The sequence below is a fragment of the Perognathus longimembris genome, chromosome 5, assembly GCF_023159225.1.
Source record: "Perognathus longimembris pacificus isolate PPM17 chromosome 5, ASM2315922v1, whole genome shotgun sequence".
Classification (NCBI taxonomy): Eukaryota; Metazoa; Chordata; class Mammalia; order Rodentia; family Heteromyidae; genus Perognathus; species Perognathus longimembris.
The window spans coordinates 56,741,282-56,761,624 of record NC_063165.1 but is presented as its reverse complement, the minus strand read 5'-3'; the positions used below and the strand labels follow the sequence as shown (position 1 = coordinate 56,761,624).

Below are 20,343 nucleotides of genomic sequence, written 5' to 3'. Positions count from 1 at the left end.
TTAAAAGTATTCCATGGAAATGATAAGTCAAGGCTTCATTATTGAGACAACTCCATTATAGAATGATTTTTCTGCACCTCTTGTTGGGTTTCCTTGTCCTTTACATGGAAATCACTGTTCTTCAGGGACCACTCAGCTAAAGAATTGTTCCTGCCAACTGCCAGAGGTGGCTTACACCTGTAGTCCTAGTCATATAGGAGGCTGAGATCTGAGGATCACAGTTTGAAGCAAGCCTGGATAGAATTGTCTCCATGAGACTCTTACATCTAATTAACCAATCGAAAACCAGGATTGTATCTATGACTCCAAGTAGTAGAGCACTAGCCTTAAGTAAAAGAGCTCAGGAATAGCACTCAGGCCCCCGAGATCCAGACATGACTGCCAAAAAAAAGAGAAAAATCCACCAAAAAACAAAACAAACAACAACAAAAAAAAAAACAACTGGATGATCTGGATTAATGTGAATCATCAGAGACTAATTTGAAACAATTGTTCCTAAATTTTATATATATATAATGGAACTATATGCTTCTATCAGAAATAATGATATTTCCCCATTCACAAGGAAATGGAAAGACTTGGAAAAAATTATACTAAGTGAAGTGAGCCAGACCCAAAGAACATGGGCCCTTTAGTTTCCTTCATTTGTAATCATTAGTACATGTCTAGGATAGTCCTAGCAGATGATCACAATAGCTCAATACCTATGTACATATGATCACATAAGATGATGCTAAGTGAAATGAACTCCAAGATATGGAAACAAGAGGTTTATCATTGTTGTTATTTTTAATGTATAATGTGAAATGATTTCTTTTTGTTGGTGTTCATCTTCCCTATAGTTTAGCTCCTATTGTCCCTATATTTGATTTTGGCACCCTAGGTATTGCATATATATTTGTCTGAATTAGAGAAGTGAGAGGGAACATCAAAACGATGAGACAAAGGATAAAAGGCATACTATGCAACAGTGATACTTACAAGACAAGCTGTAAAGTAACAACAATTCGAGGGGATTAGGAGAGCAAGGGAGGAGGGAAGGTGGTGGTAGAAAAATGAGGGAGGAGGTAACAAGTTTGACAAGAAATGTAACTACCTTATATATGTAACTGTGACCCCTCTGTACATCATCTTGACAATATAAATTAAAAAAATAAAACCTAAGGGAATAAAAACAAACAGAATTGTTCCAGAATTTAACTGTGTGTGTGTGTGCATGCATGCATGTGTGTGTGTGTGTGTGCGTGTGTGTGTGTGTGTGTGTGTGTGTGTTGGTTTTTTGTTTTGTTTTGCTTTGTCTTTGCTGTTTTGGTACTGGGGAGCAAACCCAGGACATTGTATTTGCTTGGTAAGTGCTTTGCCACTGAACTGTATTCTGGCCCAACTTCGATGATCTTTGAACTACAAATATTCGAATACGCTGAGCTGATGATCCAGATCTACAGCTGGCTTGTTTTTATAATTTCTTCATAGGGAGGTGGGGAATCCAATGTGCCAAAACATGGAAGAGGGTACAGGTCGTGGTTCTGAGTGTGAAGGTGAGCTCCAACAGTTGGCCTCACAGCTGCTTCTGTCTCTGGGGAAGAAAAGATGGAGAAAAGTAATCTTTCTAGTCAGCATAAAACAGAAGTGCATGAACTGCCTGATGATATTGGGCATTTCTTGGTTCACTGAAGCAACAGAAAATTACTTGTACCTAAGGTTTACAATCATCTTGCTCTCTGCAGTGTTAACCTAGTCACGATAGCAAGAAAATTTCTTACAATAAATTCATTATACTAACCATGGGGAGCATTTGCCATTGAACATCTGAAATTAGAGAAAATCCTCTCTTTCAGGGATCAGAAAAGCATACTCTGAACACTAATGTAATTTTAGCTCATAGTCCCATCCTAGGAAATGCAAATTTCACTAGAAATCTTAAAGCGTTATTCAAGGTTAGTATTTTTATTTATGGTATGATTACAGTTTACAATGAATGCAAATAGGGTTCTGTTTTTGTTGTGTTTGTTTTGTCTTGTTTTGTGTTGATAGTGAGGCCTGGACTCAGAACCTCAAGTTCCCACTTGGATTTTTTACTCAAGTCTGGTGTTCTACCACTTGGGCTGCATCTCCACTTTGGCTTTTCTGCTAATTAATTGGATATCAGAGTCTTGTAGACTTTCTTTACTGGGCTGGCTTAGAACCACAATCCTTAGATCTCAGTCTTCTGATTAGCTAGGATTATAGACTTGAGTAACTAAATGACAGGCAAACAAATAATTTAAATAACTCCTTGTAATGAATAGTAAACCTGTTAACACAAATTTTAAAAAGTTTCTATTAAAAATATACAACATAACTTTTGGAAGATATTCTATAGAGTAAAATGCTACTTTGAAGTTAGTTTCTGACCTTTTGATTATTTACAATAAAGCCATTCAATATATTTAAAGAAAACAAGCCTTCTCATTCCAAACTTGTCACCTTGAAAGACCTTGAATTTATTCCAATGCCTTTATGGAAAAAAATCTATTATTTCCTTGAGATACTACTTTAAAGTCACACAAGAAATCAATACTGATATTTCCTAGCCCTCTTTCTTTACGTGCATTTTTCTATCTGGGTCTTTACCTTACTTTAAAAATTTTGATTACTTCTTCTCCAAACAGTAACAATCTTAAATGCACCTTTAAAAGAGAATGTCCTTGAACTAAATCCAGCCTTTGACTGCTTCTGTATGTTAAGTTTAATTGGAGCACAAGCATACTTAGTCATTTACATATTGATTGTGGCTGTGGTTGACCTCAGTGGCAGAGGTGAGTAGTCCCTGATCCTCCAGAGACTGTGAGGATTGCCGGCCCAAAATAGTCTCCTCTGTCTTTGGAGAGAAGAATTTGGCTGACATTCCTTAAAGGATTAAGGATTGTTAGTTCTTCAAAAATTCCAAAGAACCTGCCACCATTACTAAAGAAAAATCAAGAGTATTCCCTTTTAGGCATAGCTGTATCACTGGAATCCCATTTGCAGGTCACTCAAAATGGTTATTTTGGATAATAACAATTTAGTACTTCGGATTTTTATAATTTGTGTTTTTCTTGTTCATCTGGTCCTCAGAGCGATCATAATTATTATTATAGTATGTGAAGAATATGCTATATTTAGGATGTAAATTTTACCTCTTGCTCCATTACTTTGCTTAGAATGATATTTGAATAATCTACCTCTATCCTATCATAAAATAATCCAAGCTTCCTCTTATGCAATATGCTACTTGTGCTATGAATAGTATTTGCCTCTGTAAAAGTAAATGAATTCAATGTTTAAGGCCCAACATACAGTAAAGTTTCATTCTTCTTCTTATAATGTTATATGGGGATTCACTTGTCAGACACAGAGAAAGTACATTTTGAGAGGTCAAATTGGGAATCTTTATTAGAAAGCCAGAGACTGCAGGTGGACTCTTGTCACAAAGACCTGCAGCCCAGAAAGTAGCTTCCTCAAAGTTTTTAAAGGCAAATACTACCTGATGGGGCAGGCAACAAGGGATACAAGGGAGGAGGGGAAAGCAAAGCAATCTATCTAGGAGCTAAACAACATGATGCATCTGCAGTTCAAAGAATGGCCTGTCTCACCTCTAGGCTTTTCAGAGGTGGGTGAAAAGCCCCCACCACGCAGCAAAGTGATGTTGCTTAGACCAGTATCCATACTTTAATATTAATTAAGAATATGTGAGGGGGGGCTGGGGATATGGCCTAGTGGCAAGAGAGCTTGCCTCGTATACATGAGGCCCTGGGTTCGATTCCCCAGCACCACATATACAGAAAATGGCCAGAAGTGGCGCTGTGGCTCAAGTGGCAGAGTGCTAGCCTTGAGCAAAAGGAAGCCAGGGACAGTGCTCAGGCCGAGTCCAAGGCCCAGGACTGGCCAAAAAAAAAAAAAAAAAAAAAAAAAGAATATGTGAGGGATAGGCATGACTTTTCTTTTATGTTTATCCTATTTTAATGGTTAAATATTGATATTATTAGTATTAGATACAATAAAAATAATTACATAAACTATACCATTGAGTAAAGCCTTTGGCACATTTTAAGTCTGTATCACTTGATTAAGCAGAGTTAACAGTGATAAAGTTCATTGCTCCATTGTGATTTTTTTTTGTATGTTTGAGCCACTCTTGGAGCATGAACTCAGCACCTGGAAGTTGTCCCTTAGCTTTTAAAAATATTATTTATTTATTTTTATTATAAAGGTAATGTACAGAGAGGTTATAGATACTTAAGTCAGCTAATGAGTATATTTCTTTTTGAATAGTGTCAATACTTTCCTCATTTCCTTCCAGTTTTTCCCTCCCAGCTTCCCCCCTACCCCCCCCCCCCCCCCCGCACAAGTTGTATAGCTCACTATCCTTAAGCTCTTCAGCCCAAAGCTAATGAATGCTCTGCTACTTGAGCAAAAGCACCACTTCTGGTTTTCTGGTGGTTAATTGGAGATAACAGTCTCATGGACTTTCCTGTCTGGGTTGGCTTAGAACCTTGATCCTCAGATCTCAGCCTCCTGAGTAGCTAGGATTACAGGTATGAACCACTGGCACCCAGATTTTACTGAGTTTTTATAGCCAGAATTCAAATTCATCATGCTATTAAGAGTAATTTCAGGTGGCTTTTGCCTGTAATATTAAATCTGGAGGCTGAGATCTAAGGATTCCAGTTCTTAGCTAGCCTGAGTAGAAAAGTCCATGAGAATTTTATTTTTAATTTTTCAACACCCAAAAGCTAGGTGAAGCTAGGATTCAAGTGGCAGAGCACTAGTCTTGAGTGAAAAAGCTCAGGGAAAGTGCCTAGGATGGAGGTTAAACCTTAAAACAACTCCTGACCCCTAGTAGTTCCACAAGATTTGATTTATCTTACTATATTTATTCCAGGACCACTTTTGTTCTCATCTCCATTTTCATACCCTTAGATTTGCAATCCTCCTATTTCAGCACTCCAATTGCTAAGTGCCCCTTACCTAGTCACACCTTCCTTTATTTTATTTTTTTAAATCCTATCCTTTCTTACATGTGTGAATGCTTAAAAGGGCGTGAGTTTGAGTCACACCTCTGCTACCTACTAATTATTTCTGTAATTCTGTAATTATTTCTGGTTTCTGTATAGGCCTGCATTTCTTCATCTTTACTATGTTAGGAATGATGGTAAACTTCTCAGAGACTTGTAGGAGAGAATAAAGATAATTTTAGGTATGATTCAATGTAAATGCTCAATAAATGTGATCCATGCATATTTCCATGTCCTTTCATGAATGTATGTGAGTGAAATACTGTCATTGTTTATATAACAATGTTTAAAGGCTAGTTACATGTAATTATAAAATGTAGGGAAAAGTTCTCTAAAGGAACATAAAATCAGTGAGTTGTGGGACTCCTGGAGCGTAAAAGGAGCAGTATGTGGGGACCCACACTTCTTATTCATCTCCCTTCAGCCCTCTGTCCCTCCTGAGCTCAGACTATTCACATTGAATCACAGCCAGAAGATCAGCGCTTCTATGCTTTTTTTCCCTCTAAAATTAGGTAAAAGGCACATTATCTCTGAAATTGCAGACAAAATGGTGTCAAGGAGCTTTGCTAGTTGAAAGGCAGCATTGTTGGGGATGTCATCCCAGAGAAGCTAAGCCAAGATGAGTGTGCCCGGGAGAGATTTTGGGGATTTCATCTTGCTCTCTCTGCTTAGGAAAGGCAGGAACCTTCACAGGGATTCATGGACCCAGCCTTCATCTGCAAAACACATAAAAGAGCTCCCACAGATTTTAGAGTCATTTGGTATTTTTTTTATTGAAGAATTGACAAACTAGAGAGCTTTCTGCTGTGCTCTTTCAGTTGAACATTAAATTGTTCATCTACCTACAGCCTTGCTTGCTTGCCTTTTCATTCACCTCCCAAACCCAAACCTTAAATATCTTATGCATCTATGTATGCATATACATATATATGCGTGTATGTGTGTATGTGTGTATCTAGTGTCACCTGAGCCTGGGTGCTCTCCCCCAACTGTTTTGCTCAAGGCTAGTGCTCTACCACTTCTGGCTTTTTGTTGGTTAGTTGGAGGTAAGAATCTATGGTCTTTCCTGCCACGACTGGCTTTGAATCACAATCTGCTGATTTAGCCTTCTGAGTATCTAGGATTACAGGCATGATCCACCTGTGCCCACTATAAATCTGAGATTTTTTTATTATTTATTATTTAGAAAGACTTCTAAAATCCTTATTTAAATAGATGAAGTATTGAGAGAAAAACAAAACAGCATCAAAGCAAAAAATCATTTACTGCTAATACAGGCTCTGGACAAAACTCTGGAATAATTCCATATTTATTCCTGTCTGATGATTAAAGGAAGAGATCAGGAAGAAGCAGAAGCTACTCTATGAATTATTCCATTCAGGTAGACATAGGACACTGAGTGAACTTCCTGGAGGATGTAGCAGGGATGATAATGTGGATTATATTTTATATGGAGGATAAGTGGGTTTAGGGATAGACATTAAAGATAGGGTGACTAAGAGGAGATTATGGGGCATGGTATAGAAAGAAGAGGTTGACTTGACCCAGAAAAAAATCAAAAGACGGGGGTGGGGGCAGGGGGCGGCGGTTGGAGATCCCAGAAAATAAATTCAATTTCAATTTAGGTCTTAAAGTATCTCTGGCTTTTAAGTGTAATATTCTTCTCACCTTGCTCCTTATCTTCTTTTGTTCTCTGCCCTCTCAACTTTCTTGTGGTCTTTGTTTTTGTTTCTCTTTCTACATATGCCTCTTCCCCCAATTCCCCATGGAGGGTATGCCAGAGTCATCAAGGGCTGTTGTAATAAAGTTCCAAAGATTGGGTGCCTATATATACCAATAGAACTTTATTTTCCCACAATTCTGGGTCTAGATGACCAAGATCAATTATCAGCAGAGTTGGTTTCTTCTGTGACCTCTGTCCTTGCCTTATAGATGATATCACTTCACCCTTTGTCTTCACCTGTTTTCTTTTTTCTGAGGGTGTGTGCTGGTCTTATCAAGATGCTAATTTACTGGGTTACCTTCCATCCTAATTACCCAACTTTTACTTAGTTCACTTTCCAATTTTCCTATATTCAGATATTGTCATCTTCTGAAGTACTGGACTTTAGGATCTAAGAATATGAATTCAGTGGGGGTACACAACTCAATCCATAGCAGGGGCAGTAGAAGGACATTCTTGGAAATAAAGAGCTCCGTCATAACAAATATTTACACCGTAGGTGATAGCTGGGTGAAATAGGTACCAGAATTTTTCTACTGAACACAACAGCTGAATGGAGACTCCTAAAACCAGAATTGATCATTCAAGCATGTAAACACTATGAAGAAAAGAATATCCAAATATCTGAACATTGAATCATCAGAACACTGCAAAAACTGGCAAAGTCACTGGGTGCTGGTGGCTCACATCTGTAATTCTAGGTACCTAGGCGGTTGAGATCAGAGAGTATTAGTTCAATGACAGCCAGGGCAGGAAAGTCCATGAGACTCTTATCTCCAATTAACTTTCAGAAAATCAGAAGTGACTTTGTGGCTCAAGTGGTAAAGCAAAAGGAGCCCAGAGACAGCACCAAGCCCAGAGTTCAAGCATCAGGACTGGGAAGCAAAATTGTAGTCACTGGCCCAGAAGAAGCTTTTGGATATGGGGTGTTTGGCTAAGATCTGAAAAACCTTTCATAGACCTGAAATCTTATCAGACATGAAGACAGTCTAAGCTGGCAGCACCTTCCTTAAGCACCTTTTATGAGGATGTCAAGCCAAGTAGTTAAACTTTTTTCTTCAGTATATCTAATCAAGATAATTGAAAGCATTAGCCATGTAATACTGTCAGAAATTGCTATTTAGATAAACCACCTATTTTTATATATTTTAACATTAGTAAAGTTCAGTGAACTCTAGCTTTGAATGTTCAGTTCAAGATTTTATTTTGGCTTTCCTTATTTAAGGGCAGTTTCTACATAATTCTCAGAGTTCAATCTCTGAGCTCTAGGTCAGAAGAACAGAGCTATTTCAACTGATTATTCAACATGTAGTTATAACTTTTGAGGAAATAAAATAAAAGTCTGGGCAGAACCCAAGGTTAATTCATCACATTTAATGTCTCCATTAAAATGTTTGAAATGACCCGTTACCTATATTGAAATGACCCAATATTATTGGAGAACATCTTGACTTTCCCTTTGTGTGTAACTGAAGGCAGAGATTAGGGACGAAGCCTACTTCATATTCAGGTATGTCACCAGTGTCATCAAAATGATTTCTCATATTCTCTTTCTCTTCTAAATAGGGGAACTCAACAATAGATCCCCCAAATTCAAAATTTGAATGTGTTACACAATTACACACACACACACACACACACACACACACACACACAGAGTATACATATTCCTCAGAAGCTGGACTCAACCTGAGCAGGAGCTAATTGTGAATACTTATCTTTTGACCCTTATCTGTTTCTAGGCACAATAGGGTCCAGGAATGGCTCTCTCTTCCCTCTGGACAGGGACTTTTTCTTATGGAAATATTAGAGATGAAGTGAAGGCATAAAGGAGAATTTAATCATGACTGTGAATCCAGTGTGGTTTCACATTAAAATTCCTCTAAAATGGGCTGGGAATATGGCCTAGTGGAAAGAGTGCTTGCCTCGTATACATGAAACCCTGGGTTCAATTCCCAAGCAACACATATACAGAAAATGGCCAGAAGTGGCCCTGTGGCTCAAGTGGTAGAGTGCTAGCCTTGAGCAAAAAGAAGCCAGGGACAGTACTCACGCACTGAGTCCAAGGCCCAGGACTGGCAAAAAAAAAAAAAAATTCCTCTAAATATTGCCCTTGGAATTAAATTTCTGAAATTAAGAGTTTGAAAGAACCTAAGGATCACAGAGAATACCATTTTCTAAATTGCTGTTTCTTAACCTTGGTTTTGGAGAAGGGAGATAGTAATTTTCAAAGTATAATTCTGGGGTAACATTTGCTATAAGGCTATAAGAATTGGCTTTTACTTACCTAAGTGTATATTGTACATCCCTTTTACAGAGTAGTTAAGTGGGTCAGTGGTTGGATAGCCCACATGGCAAGAGAAGAAGATGAATAGAAAGGAACATGGCCTCCAAGTTAGATAGCAATAGAAGACAGTATTGTAAGGGAGTCTACATATTTCTTAATAAAAATAAAACCCATAAGGGCATAGCTATTGGGCTCTTGTGATGCTCTGCTATGACTTGCCTAAACCTGTACTAATTATTCCCAATAAGGGAGACCATAGAGTCCATGTTTCTTTGGGTCTGGCTCACTTCACTTAGTGTAAGTTTTCCCAAGTCCTTCCATTTCCTTACAAATGGGGCAATGTCATTCTTTCTGATAGAGGCATAAAATTCCATTGTGTATATGTACCACATTTTCCTGATCCATTCGTCTACGGAGGGGCATCTGGGTTGGTTCCAGATTCTCGCTATGACAAATTGTGCTGCGATGAACATTGTTGTGCTGGTGGCATTACTGTGATTTTGTTTGTGGTCTTTTGGATAGATACCCAAAAGTGGGGCTGCTGGGTCATAGGGGAGTTCTATATTTAGCCTTCTGAGGAATCTCCATACTGCTTGTCAGAGTGGCTTAACCAGTTTACATTCCCACCAACAGTGAAGTAGGGTTCCCTTTGGGCCACATCCCCTCCAACAATAGTTATTGTTAGTTTTCTTGATATATGACATTCTTACTGGGGTGAGATGGAATCTCAATGTTGTTTTAATTTGCATTTCTTTTATGGTCAGTGATGTAGAGCACTTTTTCCTATGTCTCTTGGCCATTCTCATTTCCCCATCAGAGAAGTCTCTTTGTAAGTCTTTAGCCCACTTGATGAGGGGGCTATTGGTTCTTGGCGGTTTTGTTTTGGAGGAAGGTAATTTTTTTAGTTCTGCATATATTTTAGAGATGAGGCCTTTGTCCGTTGAATGTCCGGTAAAGATCTTCTCCCAGTCTGTGGGCTTTCTCTTTATCTTGCGAGCTATGTTCTTTGCCGTGCAGAAGCTCTGCAGTTTGATGCAGTCCCATTTGTCCAACCTTTCTTTGATTTGTAGCCTTTCTGGGTCATTGTTAAGGAGGTTCTGTCCTGCACCAAGGAGCCCAAGTGTTTCTCCTACTCCTTCCTTTAGTGTTTTCAGGGTGTCTGTTTTGATTTCGAGGTCTTTAATCCATTTGGAATTGATTTTGGTGCAGGGTGATATGTAAGGATCTAGTTTTAGTGAACTGAACACCTCAGGGGGAGAAAGGGAAAGTGGGAGGACGGAGGGGGGGATAAGGGACAAGGTAACAAACAGTATAAGGAATGTATCCAATGCCTAACGTATGAAACTGTAACTTCTCTGTACATCAGTTTGATAATAAAAATTTGAAAAAATAAAAAAATAAAATAAAAATAAAACCCAGAGACCATACCAATGGGACTGTGAAGAAAGGGAAGAATGAGGAGATAAACAAAGATTACAGCCCAATTCCTGCCATTAAAAAGACAGTATATGGTCATATCTGTTCAGAATAGGAGGGCATACCTTATGTTCAGGAATGGGCTGGTTTGTCTCTAAATACACTGCCTAAATTTTTTTATTATATCCTTAACTACATTTATGTGCAATTAATTTACCTAGAAAAGGTACGTGTGTGTATGTGTGTGTGTGTGTGTGTGTGTGTGTGTGTGTGTATGTGTGTTTACCAGAAGAGTGATAGAAATAGCTAACATCTTCTATGGGAAATAATAACCACTTTTCCCAAGTTATAGTTAAGAAACAGCAGTAGTACTAGAAAAGTCTAAATCTACTCCCTGAAACTTGAGAGATATTAAATAAATTATATGAACATATTTTTTAAAGAAAACAAAGTCTCCCTAAGTATGTTCCTGCTTTTAAAGATTGTAGAATAATACATAGAAGGTGATTTAATGCCCAACACTCATTGCTATTATTACAGATTATTGAAATAATGTTACACTTGTCTCCTAAATTTTACACTCATCCACTCTTCAGGTTGGTTCACCCTACAGGAAGTACACAAGCACTAGACAAATGCATACATCACTGTGGCACATAAACTCTTTTAGAATAGATGGGATGTATCTCAGTGGTAAAGGTGGGATCTCCTTTCTGCTAATGTGTTTCTGTGTAAACTCTCCCTTCCAATTCATGCTTTGGAGTCTCTCATAAGCTATGAATTGTTCAAGGTTCACAAATCTGCTAGACAGAGGGTATTTTTTTTTTTTTGAGATTTCACAGAGGAATCCAGAAAACACTTTACCATATATGTTGTCCAAATCTCCAACAGCGAAAACTGCCATGGTGCGTCTCTGGGGGAGAATCATGGGCCCCTTCAACCAGCACTGGAGACAGAACAGGACTACCCCACAGAGAAGAGCCGCCAAGAAAATCAGCAGCAGAAACCTGACATCAAAAATAGCAGGCGAGAAATAAAGTGGGGCATTGCGAAGTTAAGTGTTCATAGTGCTTCCTTGAAAGTGGACAAGACTCTGCTAGCTCAGCTGCAAGCAGACTGTGAGGCTGACTTCCCATCACCACTCAGGGCCCCTGGCCATGGAGTATTGCTGGTCAATTATCATTACCAATTTCCAACTCTGGAACAAACGCTTACCTTTAAAGACAGTTGGTTTCCTGTCACAGGAAATGTTTAAGGAAACACTGGCCAATACTCTCTAGCTTGAAAGAGATATTCTACAAATACTGATTTACATGACTTCTAAGTTTTCCTTAAACTTTGTCACTTCATGTGTAGTCTCAAATTACTTAGGAAAATAAGCATGCATGGAATTGTTTCATAAAACAAATCAAGTATATTCTTACCAGATGTACCACACATTAGGATGTTCATCGTAATTGACACACCTGGTGGTACAGAAAGACAAGTTAATGGTGGACTCTAGCTGGCTAAAACATATCTCTCTGGGGATATACAATTTCTACTCACTACATCTGTCCCCTCAGAATAGCCACCTAGAAACCTGCCACCAACATTTGCAATATTTACCTTTGTTCACTTTATACAGGTAAGTTTGAATCTACTAGGTATGTAGACAGATGAGTCTATAGTAGTAGATTAGATTCTAGAGTGATAAATATTGTTATGTTTTAAGAAGATACAAGTAAACATCTTACAACAGCATGTTATAGGTGTTAGGTAGATAATTACTCTTCTATTCTATTTATTTAGGAAGCAAGAGTTCTTTGAAATTCAAATGTTCCAGGGAGGGCTTATAGTCCTTATTAGCCTTTCATATCTTGGTATGGAACATCAAGTATTGGACAATTGATTGCTTCCTGATTAACCAATTAATAAGTTGTCAGGCAAGGGGGAAAAATGACTGAAATGGTAATATGTACCACTTATGAAAGAACTGGAACTTATTTCTTTGGGCAAACAGGTTGAATAATTTGTGACTAGACAGTCACAACTCAGTCATTACTGAAATAAGTTCATAAAGAGAAGTTAATAGAAATGTGCATATTGTGCATCTCAGAGTTGTTCACAATACAATCAGGATATACTGAATGTGCATCTGCGGGTAGACTTCTCTCAAATCTGAGCAAATGACCACTATTGCTTCAGTGAATGGGTGCTCCTCACAGCCTCGGATACAAAACTGTGCTCAATCATGCCTTCCTCAGCCATTGTTCAAATTAGGCTTTTTGCTTTTCAGCTTGAAAACATATGTAAATATAAGTTCAGTGTATTGCAGCATCTTCTCTGGAAGTGTCAAATGAATTTTTAGCATATGTGAAATGTCAATCTAGTTTTTTTTTTCTCAAATACTGAAGAAAAAAGCCTTTCACCCAGGCCCAGGAGATTTTCTTCATTTGGTTTTACATTTGAATTTTGAGCCCGTAGATGGATTAGCAAAGTTCTTAAGACAACAAGGCTAAGGAAAAAGAGAACAACCCAAATGTAACTTTAAAAAATCATCTTACCACTGGTGACTATCACTATGGGACTTCATTATTATTTTTTAACTAAATTATGTAACATATGTTTTGAGGTCAATCATACTATATAAACCAGGCTGCCCTTAAATGCACGATCCTCCTCTCTTAACCACTCCAGTGCTGGGATTATGCAAGTGTGTCTCCACATCTAACAGTTGGACTCTAAAAATTTTAACAGCATAACATTAGAGAATATTAGCTAAATATCAAAAATATAGTTATTCTTATAATTAGAATTTCTGTTAAGATAAACACAATCTAGAGAGCTCATTCCTACTTTGCTTATATTATTACACAAATACAATAATTTCACCAAAATAACTAATAATTAATGTAAATATACAATTAAATACCAATAGTGCATATTTCTCTTGGAGACAGAAGTAGAAGTAATTTTCCCTTGTAATAGTTTTGCATTATTGAAATTTTGTAACATACATATATATACATATATATATCACTTTTTTTTTTCAGAGCTGAGAACTGAACTCAGGGCATTGTACTTTCTAGGTAAGTATTATTCCACTGAGCTAAATCTCAAACCTCTATATGTCAGATTTGTAGTAGAAGTAACCAAACACAGTTCTTAAATATAAAAGCCTTAAAAACATAGTATTCCAGATACAAATGCATATAGGGAATTTGTTTGGGACCCTGTACTCAATAAGTGTTTGTTTTTGAATCTTGATGTGGAAGGCTAGGACTGGGAATTTTTTCATCTCCCTCAATATATAAATCTCTACTTCTTTATTTTATATAGTAAGGAAGTCCATATAACTTAAGATAAATTCCAGGTATTCAGTATCTCATTCTCTAAATTTTGAGCCACTTATTATGTTTTCGGTGATAAGAATTGCCCAAGCTAACTTACTTTACCTTCTCTGAGCCCTGTGCGCCCTCTGGTGGAGGATCTGATAAGGAAGAAAGTGGCCAGGATGCTGTTAGCAAGAGAAATGGAATGTTATGCAAAGTCAGATTTGCTGGCAACTTAGGATCATTTATTTCATCTGAGGATTTTACACCCTAAGAAACTGAGATCCAGAGTGAGGAAAGACAGTGGGGAAATGACTAAGCTTATCAAGGAACTGAAGCTAGCAAAGGGAACTTATAACTTCAACTGCATTCTTTTCTACCCTTATTTCCTTTTCTTTGTCAGTTCATTCTCAGAAGTAACCTTTGGGTTCTCCAAAAGAAAAAAAAAAGAAAGAAAGAAAGAGGGAAGGGAGGAAGGGAGTGAGGGACGGAGAAAAAAAAAAGGAAACAGCAACAATAAAAACTTAACAAAAATGCCTGCATCCAAACACTGTGGGTCACACCTAAAATCACAGCTGCATAAGACACACAGGTTGGAGGATCATGTTTGGGCTGGCCTGAGGAAAAGTAGTTGATCCTATCTGAAAAGTACCTAATGCATAAAAGGATGTGCATTTGTGTGTGCATATGTGTGCAGTGTATTCATGTGTGAAATGATAGAGCACTTTGCCATGGCTTCAAACTCTAGAGCACTTGACTCATTTCAAACTATAGTACCACATGAAAATTGCATAAGCTATAAGTATTTCAATTCTCAAACTCTAAATGCAAGATTTACATTTTAAAAATGAACTTACTAATGAATTAATCATGATAGGTTGTGATATAATAAAGGAAAAGAAAAACAAGTATCAGGGAGAAGTGACTTTACATTAGATGTTCAATAACCAGAACAATTTAGAAGAGATGCCGAAGGAGATTTCTGTCAGAACAACTAAAGTCTTCCCTTGCTCCAATGTTGTAGAAGTAGTTCCTGCTTCGCACAGATAATGAGAGTGTTTGATCTTTATTTTCCTTCTTGGTAAAGAGAATCTATGGATCTAAATATTAAAAATTCACTAATTTTTATAATATCACAAAGAAAACTGGTGAGCTATTCCATGTGCTCCCTTGCTACAATCACTTAGTATATTCTGTGCCAGAAACTCTTCTGAGGTGTATAAATCCATGCAAAATTATACTCTCTCAAACGTAAAACACTGAGAAGTAGGGCCAGAGTATTATAATCCTCTCCTTCTAATTCAGAAAACATAGTCAAAGAAATACTCAGTAATCTGCCTTGAATAGCCTTAATGGAAGTGGCCAAGGTAACTACAGCCAAACTGATGACCAGAAGTGCATTCAGGGACACTAAACACCAGCTCCTAGCTTCCTTTTACTGTGCTGTCTGCACTGCAAAATACTGTGAGGAAATACTGGTACGAAAATTTAAAAATTTGAAGTAAAACCCTGGAGAGTAGCTGGAAAAGAGAAAAAGCCAGTTGTATGATCAGTTTAACTGTGAATGTTGAAAACCCCATATGTAAAATTATAACTGAATTTCAGACCTAGCTTAAGCTCTCCAACTATGGAAGCTGATAAAGAGAGCTCTATTGTCAGTAGGAACAACCTTTCCATGATCCTCTTAGAATAACTGGAATAACAGATTTCATGACTTTGGTTCTTTGGAAAAATTCTTCAACAAAGGCCAATATGTAATTTCCATCACAAATCTTTGAGGAAAATATATCTATCAAATTATATCATTCAATATTGATGGTAAATTGCATACGTAGTGTTTAGGAAAATATTTTTCCAATATATGATGAATTAAAAGTTAGATATACAATAATATAACTTTGTATTTAAAATTCTGGGTTCAGAATTTAATCAGTCCTAGGATCAAATATAGGCTCTATCTTTTATATATTATGTTTTCCTAATCTTAATTAATTAATTTATTTATTGTGTAGCATGGGCTAGCCTTGAAGTCACTGTACTCCTCCCTCAGTCTTTCACCTTCTCTGTCATTCTTTTCTGCTAATTTAGCATTTAATTTGAGGTAGTTTCTATTTTTCACTCAAAAGGAAAATTATGATAAACATAACAAATACTTTGATACAAAATTATGTAGTCATAAAAAGGTCATAGCTAAGTACCAGTTGAAGTCCTGCTATTAATTTACTATCTCTCTCTGGCTCTCAATTATTTCACTTGTAAAGGAGACCAGTAACCTCAGCATAAAAAGTCCCCCATTACCATATGTCATGTTAATTAGAGAGGTAGATTCGACATTTAAGATCCTTTCCAATTATGGATTTTTTTTTATCCTATTATTCTGGGTCAAAGGCAGAAAATGAAGAGGCAGGATGAGAACAGCCAGGATATCATGTCCAGAGTCAGCTAAGCAGCAAATAATCAAAACTTATGTTGTGTCAGGAGCAGCAGAAGGCAGAGTGGAAAAGATCTAAAATTAATGCATGCTAATAGAGATGGAGAGCCATGCAAACACTAAGAAGAGGCACAGGCTAAATAAGCAACAAGAAGATGAGCCACTAGAAAAAGGTGAATAATCCTAAGACCAAAAACATCACCCACTTGGCCTTGTCTCTAACTATAGAACCCACATCCATAGACTGTGGCTTGGAGGGTAATGGGAAACAATCATTGAAAACAGCTGGCTGGCAGAAGCTGTAGCCGCCAGAACACAGCACTTGGCAGAAGTGTTTTTCTGACACTTGCCCTAAGTCACAGTGCATTACAGTTACCATTAATCATCATCAGCATTATTAATGGCATCTACTCCCCTCCTGTCAAAAATAGAACTTGGAGAATCATTAAGCCTACAGCACAGAAAGTGAGAAAAGTGGGCAAATTACTCACATAATTCACACTAGGATCCCTTTGAAGTGTACCTATTACAGCTTAGAATTCAGGGAGCTTTGTTGTACTCAAAACTGAACTATCCAGAAAACTAGATCCTGTGATAGCCCTGAATTATCAGGTAGGTGCAGCTGTGGAGCAACAATGTGGGCTTCTCAGGAACTCAAGGTGCCTTTGAAACCTCAAGGGAAGGGAACTCAGTGGGAATACCTACACCTCAGCTGGGCCCTATTTAATAAAGCTGACCACATCAAACATCTTAAGTTATTTTCCTATTTTCAGGAGAATTGACCCATCTGCAATTTAAAAACTATGTACTTAACAGTTTTTATTACATGATTAGAATGACCATTTGAAATTCCTTGGGGGCTTTTCAAATTGGCCCTTTCCATTCTTTGTTTTTTTTTTTTTTTACAATGCTAAAGAAAAATAGTCTCTTGTTATTTACTTACATTTCATTTTCTTCACACAGCAGATCTGAGAGCACCAACTGAAACACATGTTTAGAACAATAAGATCCAAACATCTCATCAATCTAATCCTTTAATACAAGCAGTGCCTAGAGACAATGTGGGTTTATATCATTAGTTTCTTTCTTTTTTAATTAAAAACTCTGCAGCATAGTTTGTTGGTGGTGCATTTGGGTTTTAATTGAAAAAAAAATTCTCCATTAGAATCTTAAACTTAGCAGTGACTGAGGATGTAAAATTTGTACCAGATTTCTATCTTATATAACATTGTGGATGGATTTGAAAACTGCTCTAAGAACTTCTGTACACCTTGAATTATTTTTGCTTTTTTCCACATGTTTGTTAGGGAAAACATGTTCATTACTATTATTGTTATTGTTGTTGTTGCTGCTGCCGTTGTTTCTGCTGCTGCTGTTGTATTTGTTACTGACTTTGGCTTCCAGTTCTTGCTTTTCTTTCTGGATTTTCTTGCTTGGCTTGGTGGTGTACCACTTGAGCTACGCTACCACATCTGGCTATTTGATTGGTAATTGGAGATAAGAGTCTCACACGGAATTTTTTGTCCCAGCTGTTTTTAACCCCAGTCCTCACATATCAGCATACTAAGTAGCTAGGAATGCAGGCATGAGCCACCCTTGGCCTGGATACTTATGTTATTTTTATGTAAAGTAATCACGTTTCCAATAAGCAGAAGTCAACCCTATTAGCTTGAATGGGTACTAAATATATGCACAAAAGGTCAGTTTAAACCTGCTGTAATATCAAGGTCCTTTTAAGATCATATGGAATTCCTGTTGGGACTTATAAGCCTTCTCTTTATCAAAGAAGAGGGAAAGTCATAACCTTTAAGAGATCTGAACTGTAAGTATATCAGTTTTCTATGTTGCACCCTTATAGATGACATCTTACAGTCAGAGTCACAGGAAAGATAGTACTTTATTTCCAGAAACAATCACCTGTCATCATAAGGACAAGTAAGAAGCTACAAACTTTAAAATGATAGACTTGGGAATTTTGTAGGAGGTAGGTGTTTCCACCCACTTAATATCAAATGTGTCTTCTTTATTACCTTGTATTTACTCCACCCAGTTTATCTAGGCAAAAGAGATTTGTGGAGATGTAGATGAGCTATGAATTGGCCATCAGAGAGCATGGTAATGAACAATTTATAAGCATGGAAAATGAGTTGCATTCTCTTTTGCTAGAATGTGGCAAATAGATTTGCATACTAACGGAGGAGAAAATGAGCATTCAAATTTTGTCCATAAAGAAACTTTATTTATGAGTAGATGCAATCATTAGGGGCTTAGCTTAAAGGATAAACAAATAAAACCAGAATTATACTTCCAAGTCACTTCCTAGTTTTCTTATGTTTTGTACCATAGGAAGAAGTACATGGTCTTTTGTTTTGCCACATTACTGCCAATGAATTAGCTGTCAGGATCCCAGGCTATTATGAAATAGTGAGAGAAACCTTAATATGCTTTAGACCCAAATCTTCCAGATTCATCCCATTCAAGTAACAGAGACTCAGGTAAAAGTCAGAAAGGGGTATGTAAAGCAGAAAAAACAGTAATTGTTGAACTGGTTCTCATCTAACTATATCAGTCAGCACTGAAAAACAATCAAGAATCAAATACTGTTGGAGAGCAACAGTTAACACTTTTACATTAACCCAGCATGGCATCTTGCTCCACAGCATTATTTTTACTTAAAAAAAATGTAGTATAACCAAGTAATGGTTAAATGTGTATCATGTCATTTCTATAGCAACAAAACTAAATTAAGAATAGCACTGTGCTTTCCATATCCATGGTGAATCAAAGACTCACAGAATCTCAGGAAATCTTGCAGAAGAAAAGATGATTACCTGGAATAGTGGAGTACACAAGGTTCCCACTGCTGAGATCACAGCCGTGACACGGAAGCCTCTGGATCTTGACATACCTTCAGGATAATCTGCTCAGAGACAGTGGTTGGTTGACTCAGATTATTTCCTGTTCTTTGTACTTGTTAGCTCCTCTAGGTTATACTTTCTCCATAGCTGGCATGAATGATGGCTTCTCGTGACTAATAAAGTTGTGTGCTAGAAGATGGAATGTTGAATGCATGCTCACAGGTACTAAGAGTTCAAGGAATTTCAGTTTAAGGTCAGAAGTTTGGAAGTGTTTGTCAAGGCCCATAAACACTGCCATGGAAGCTAGCTGGCTGTTTCAAACACTGTTAACATTGCAATGTATTATTACAGGGAATCTGTGGGGATTTTAAAAATAGAATTTCATATTTGGAACACTTATTTGGTTTGCTACCCATTTTTAGATCCTCTTTTCTATTCTCACACACATCAGTCAGTCCTTGGCTTTGGCCTACAAAAATCAGATTGGCAAATTCAAAATTTGACAATATCTTAAGGAGCGATAGATATGGAGAAACAATCTTCCAAATACAATTGAGAATATTATACAGTTAATTTGGAAGGCAGCTAGGGCTATTAAACAAAAGAAGAAAAATATACTTTGGCTAAGAATTCACCTCCTAAAAATATATCCAACAGATACCTAGATGTGGTACAAATAATCATTAGTGGTGATGATTACTGAAACAGAAAATGTACATCCAAATGTACATTGAAATACACAATTATTATGTTCATCCAATGGAAGAGTGGGAAGCTATCTATGATGGTGGACCTTAGAAGCTATTTTGAATAGGCAGATCATAGATGCTTACGTGAAGAGGTCTCTAAGAGTTATGCAAGAACTCTGCAATCATAAACATTTTAGGTACAAACAGGGAGACAATGCTATAATACTTTCTGTATATAAACTCTATGCAGATATTGTAAGGAACACAAAAATATCTGCATGAAACTGTGACCAGTAATTGTTTCTGTAAAAGGAAATGGAAGACTACGAATGTAAGAATGGGAGGGAAATTATATTTCTCACTGTTAGTCTCCTGAATGATATGCACACATACATAGTTTGTGTATATATACATATATATACATATTTTACAGTGTCTATGTGTTATCTAATCACTTTATAAAAACAATTTCCAAGGGCCAATTTTAAATCTGAGCACCTAGAATTCAGAAGAAGCATATTGTAGTTGAGGTTCCAGTATATTCACCAAATCCAATTCAAATAATACATGAACCCATCTATGATCACAT

General features: G+C 37.1%; 1 protein-coding gene across 3 annotated transcripts; it reads right to left on the bottom strand.

Annotated features, from left to right (window-relative positions):
* Nucleotides 1-1,270: 1,270 nt before the first annotated feature.
* Nucleotides 1,271-19,246, bottom strand: Tmem207 (transmembrane protein 207). Of its 3 annotated transcripts, none has more exons than XM_048346949.1 (5): nucleotides 19,039-19,246; nucleotides 13,900-13,961; nucleotides 11,887-11,928; nucleotides 11,327-11,469; nucleotides 1,271-1,576 (listed from the first exon to the last, which is right to left on the bottom strand). In XM_048346949.1, the coding sequence occupies exons 1-5, from the start codon at nucleotides 19,111-19,113 to the stop codon at nucleotides 1,440-1,442; spliced, it is 459 nt and encodes a 152-aa protein (XP_048202906.1). In that variant the 5' UTR covers nucleotides 19,114-19,246; the 3' UTR covers nucleotides 1,271-1,439. The 3 variants fall into 3 exon arrangements, with proteins under 3 accessions (XP_048202906.1, XP_048202907.1, XP_048202908.1); XM_048346950.1 differs by lacking the exon at nucleotides 13,900-13,961 and adding an exon at nucleotides 17,151-17,188 and having other exon boundaries at nucleotides 19,039-19,241; XM_048346951.1 differs by lacking the exon at nucleotides 13,900-13,961 and adding an exon at nucleotides 17,151-17,257 and having other exon boundaries at nucleotides 19,039-19,166.
* Between the last annotated feature and the right edge of the window lie 1,097 nt (nucleotides 19,247-20,343).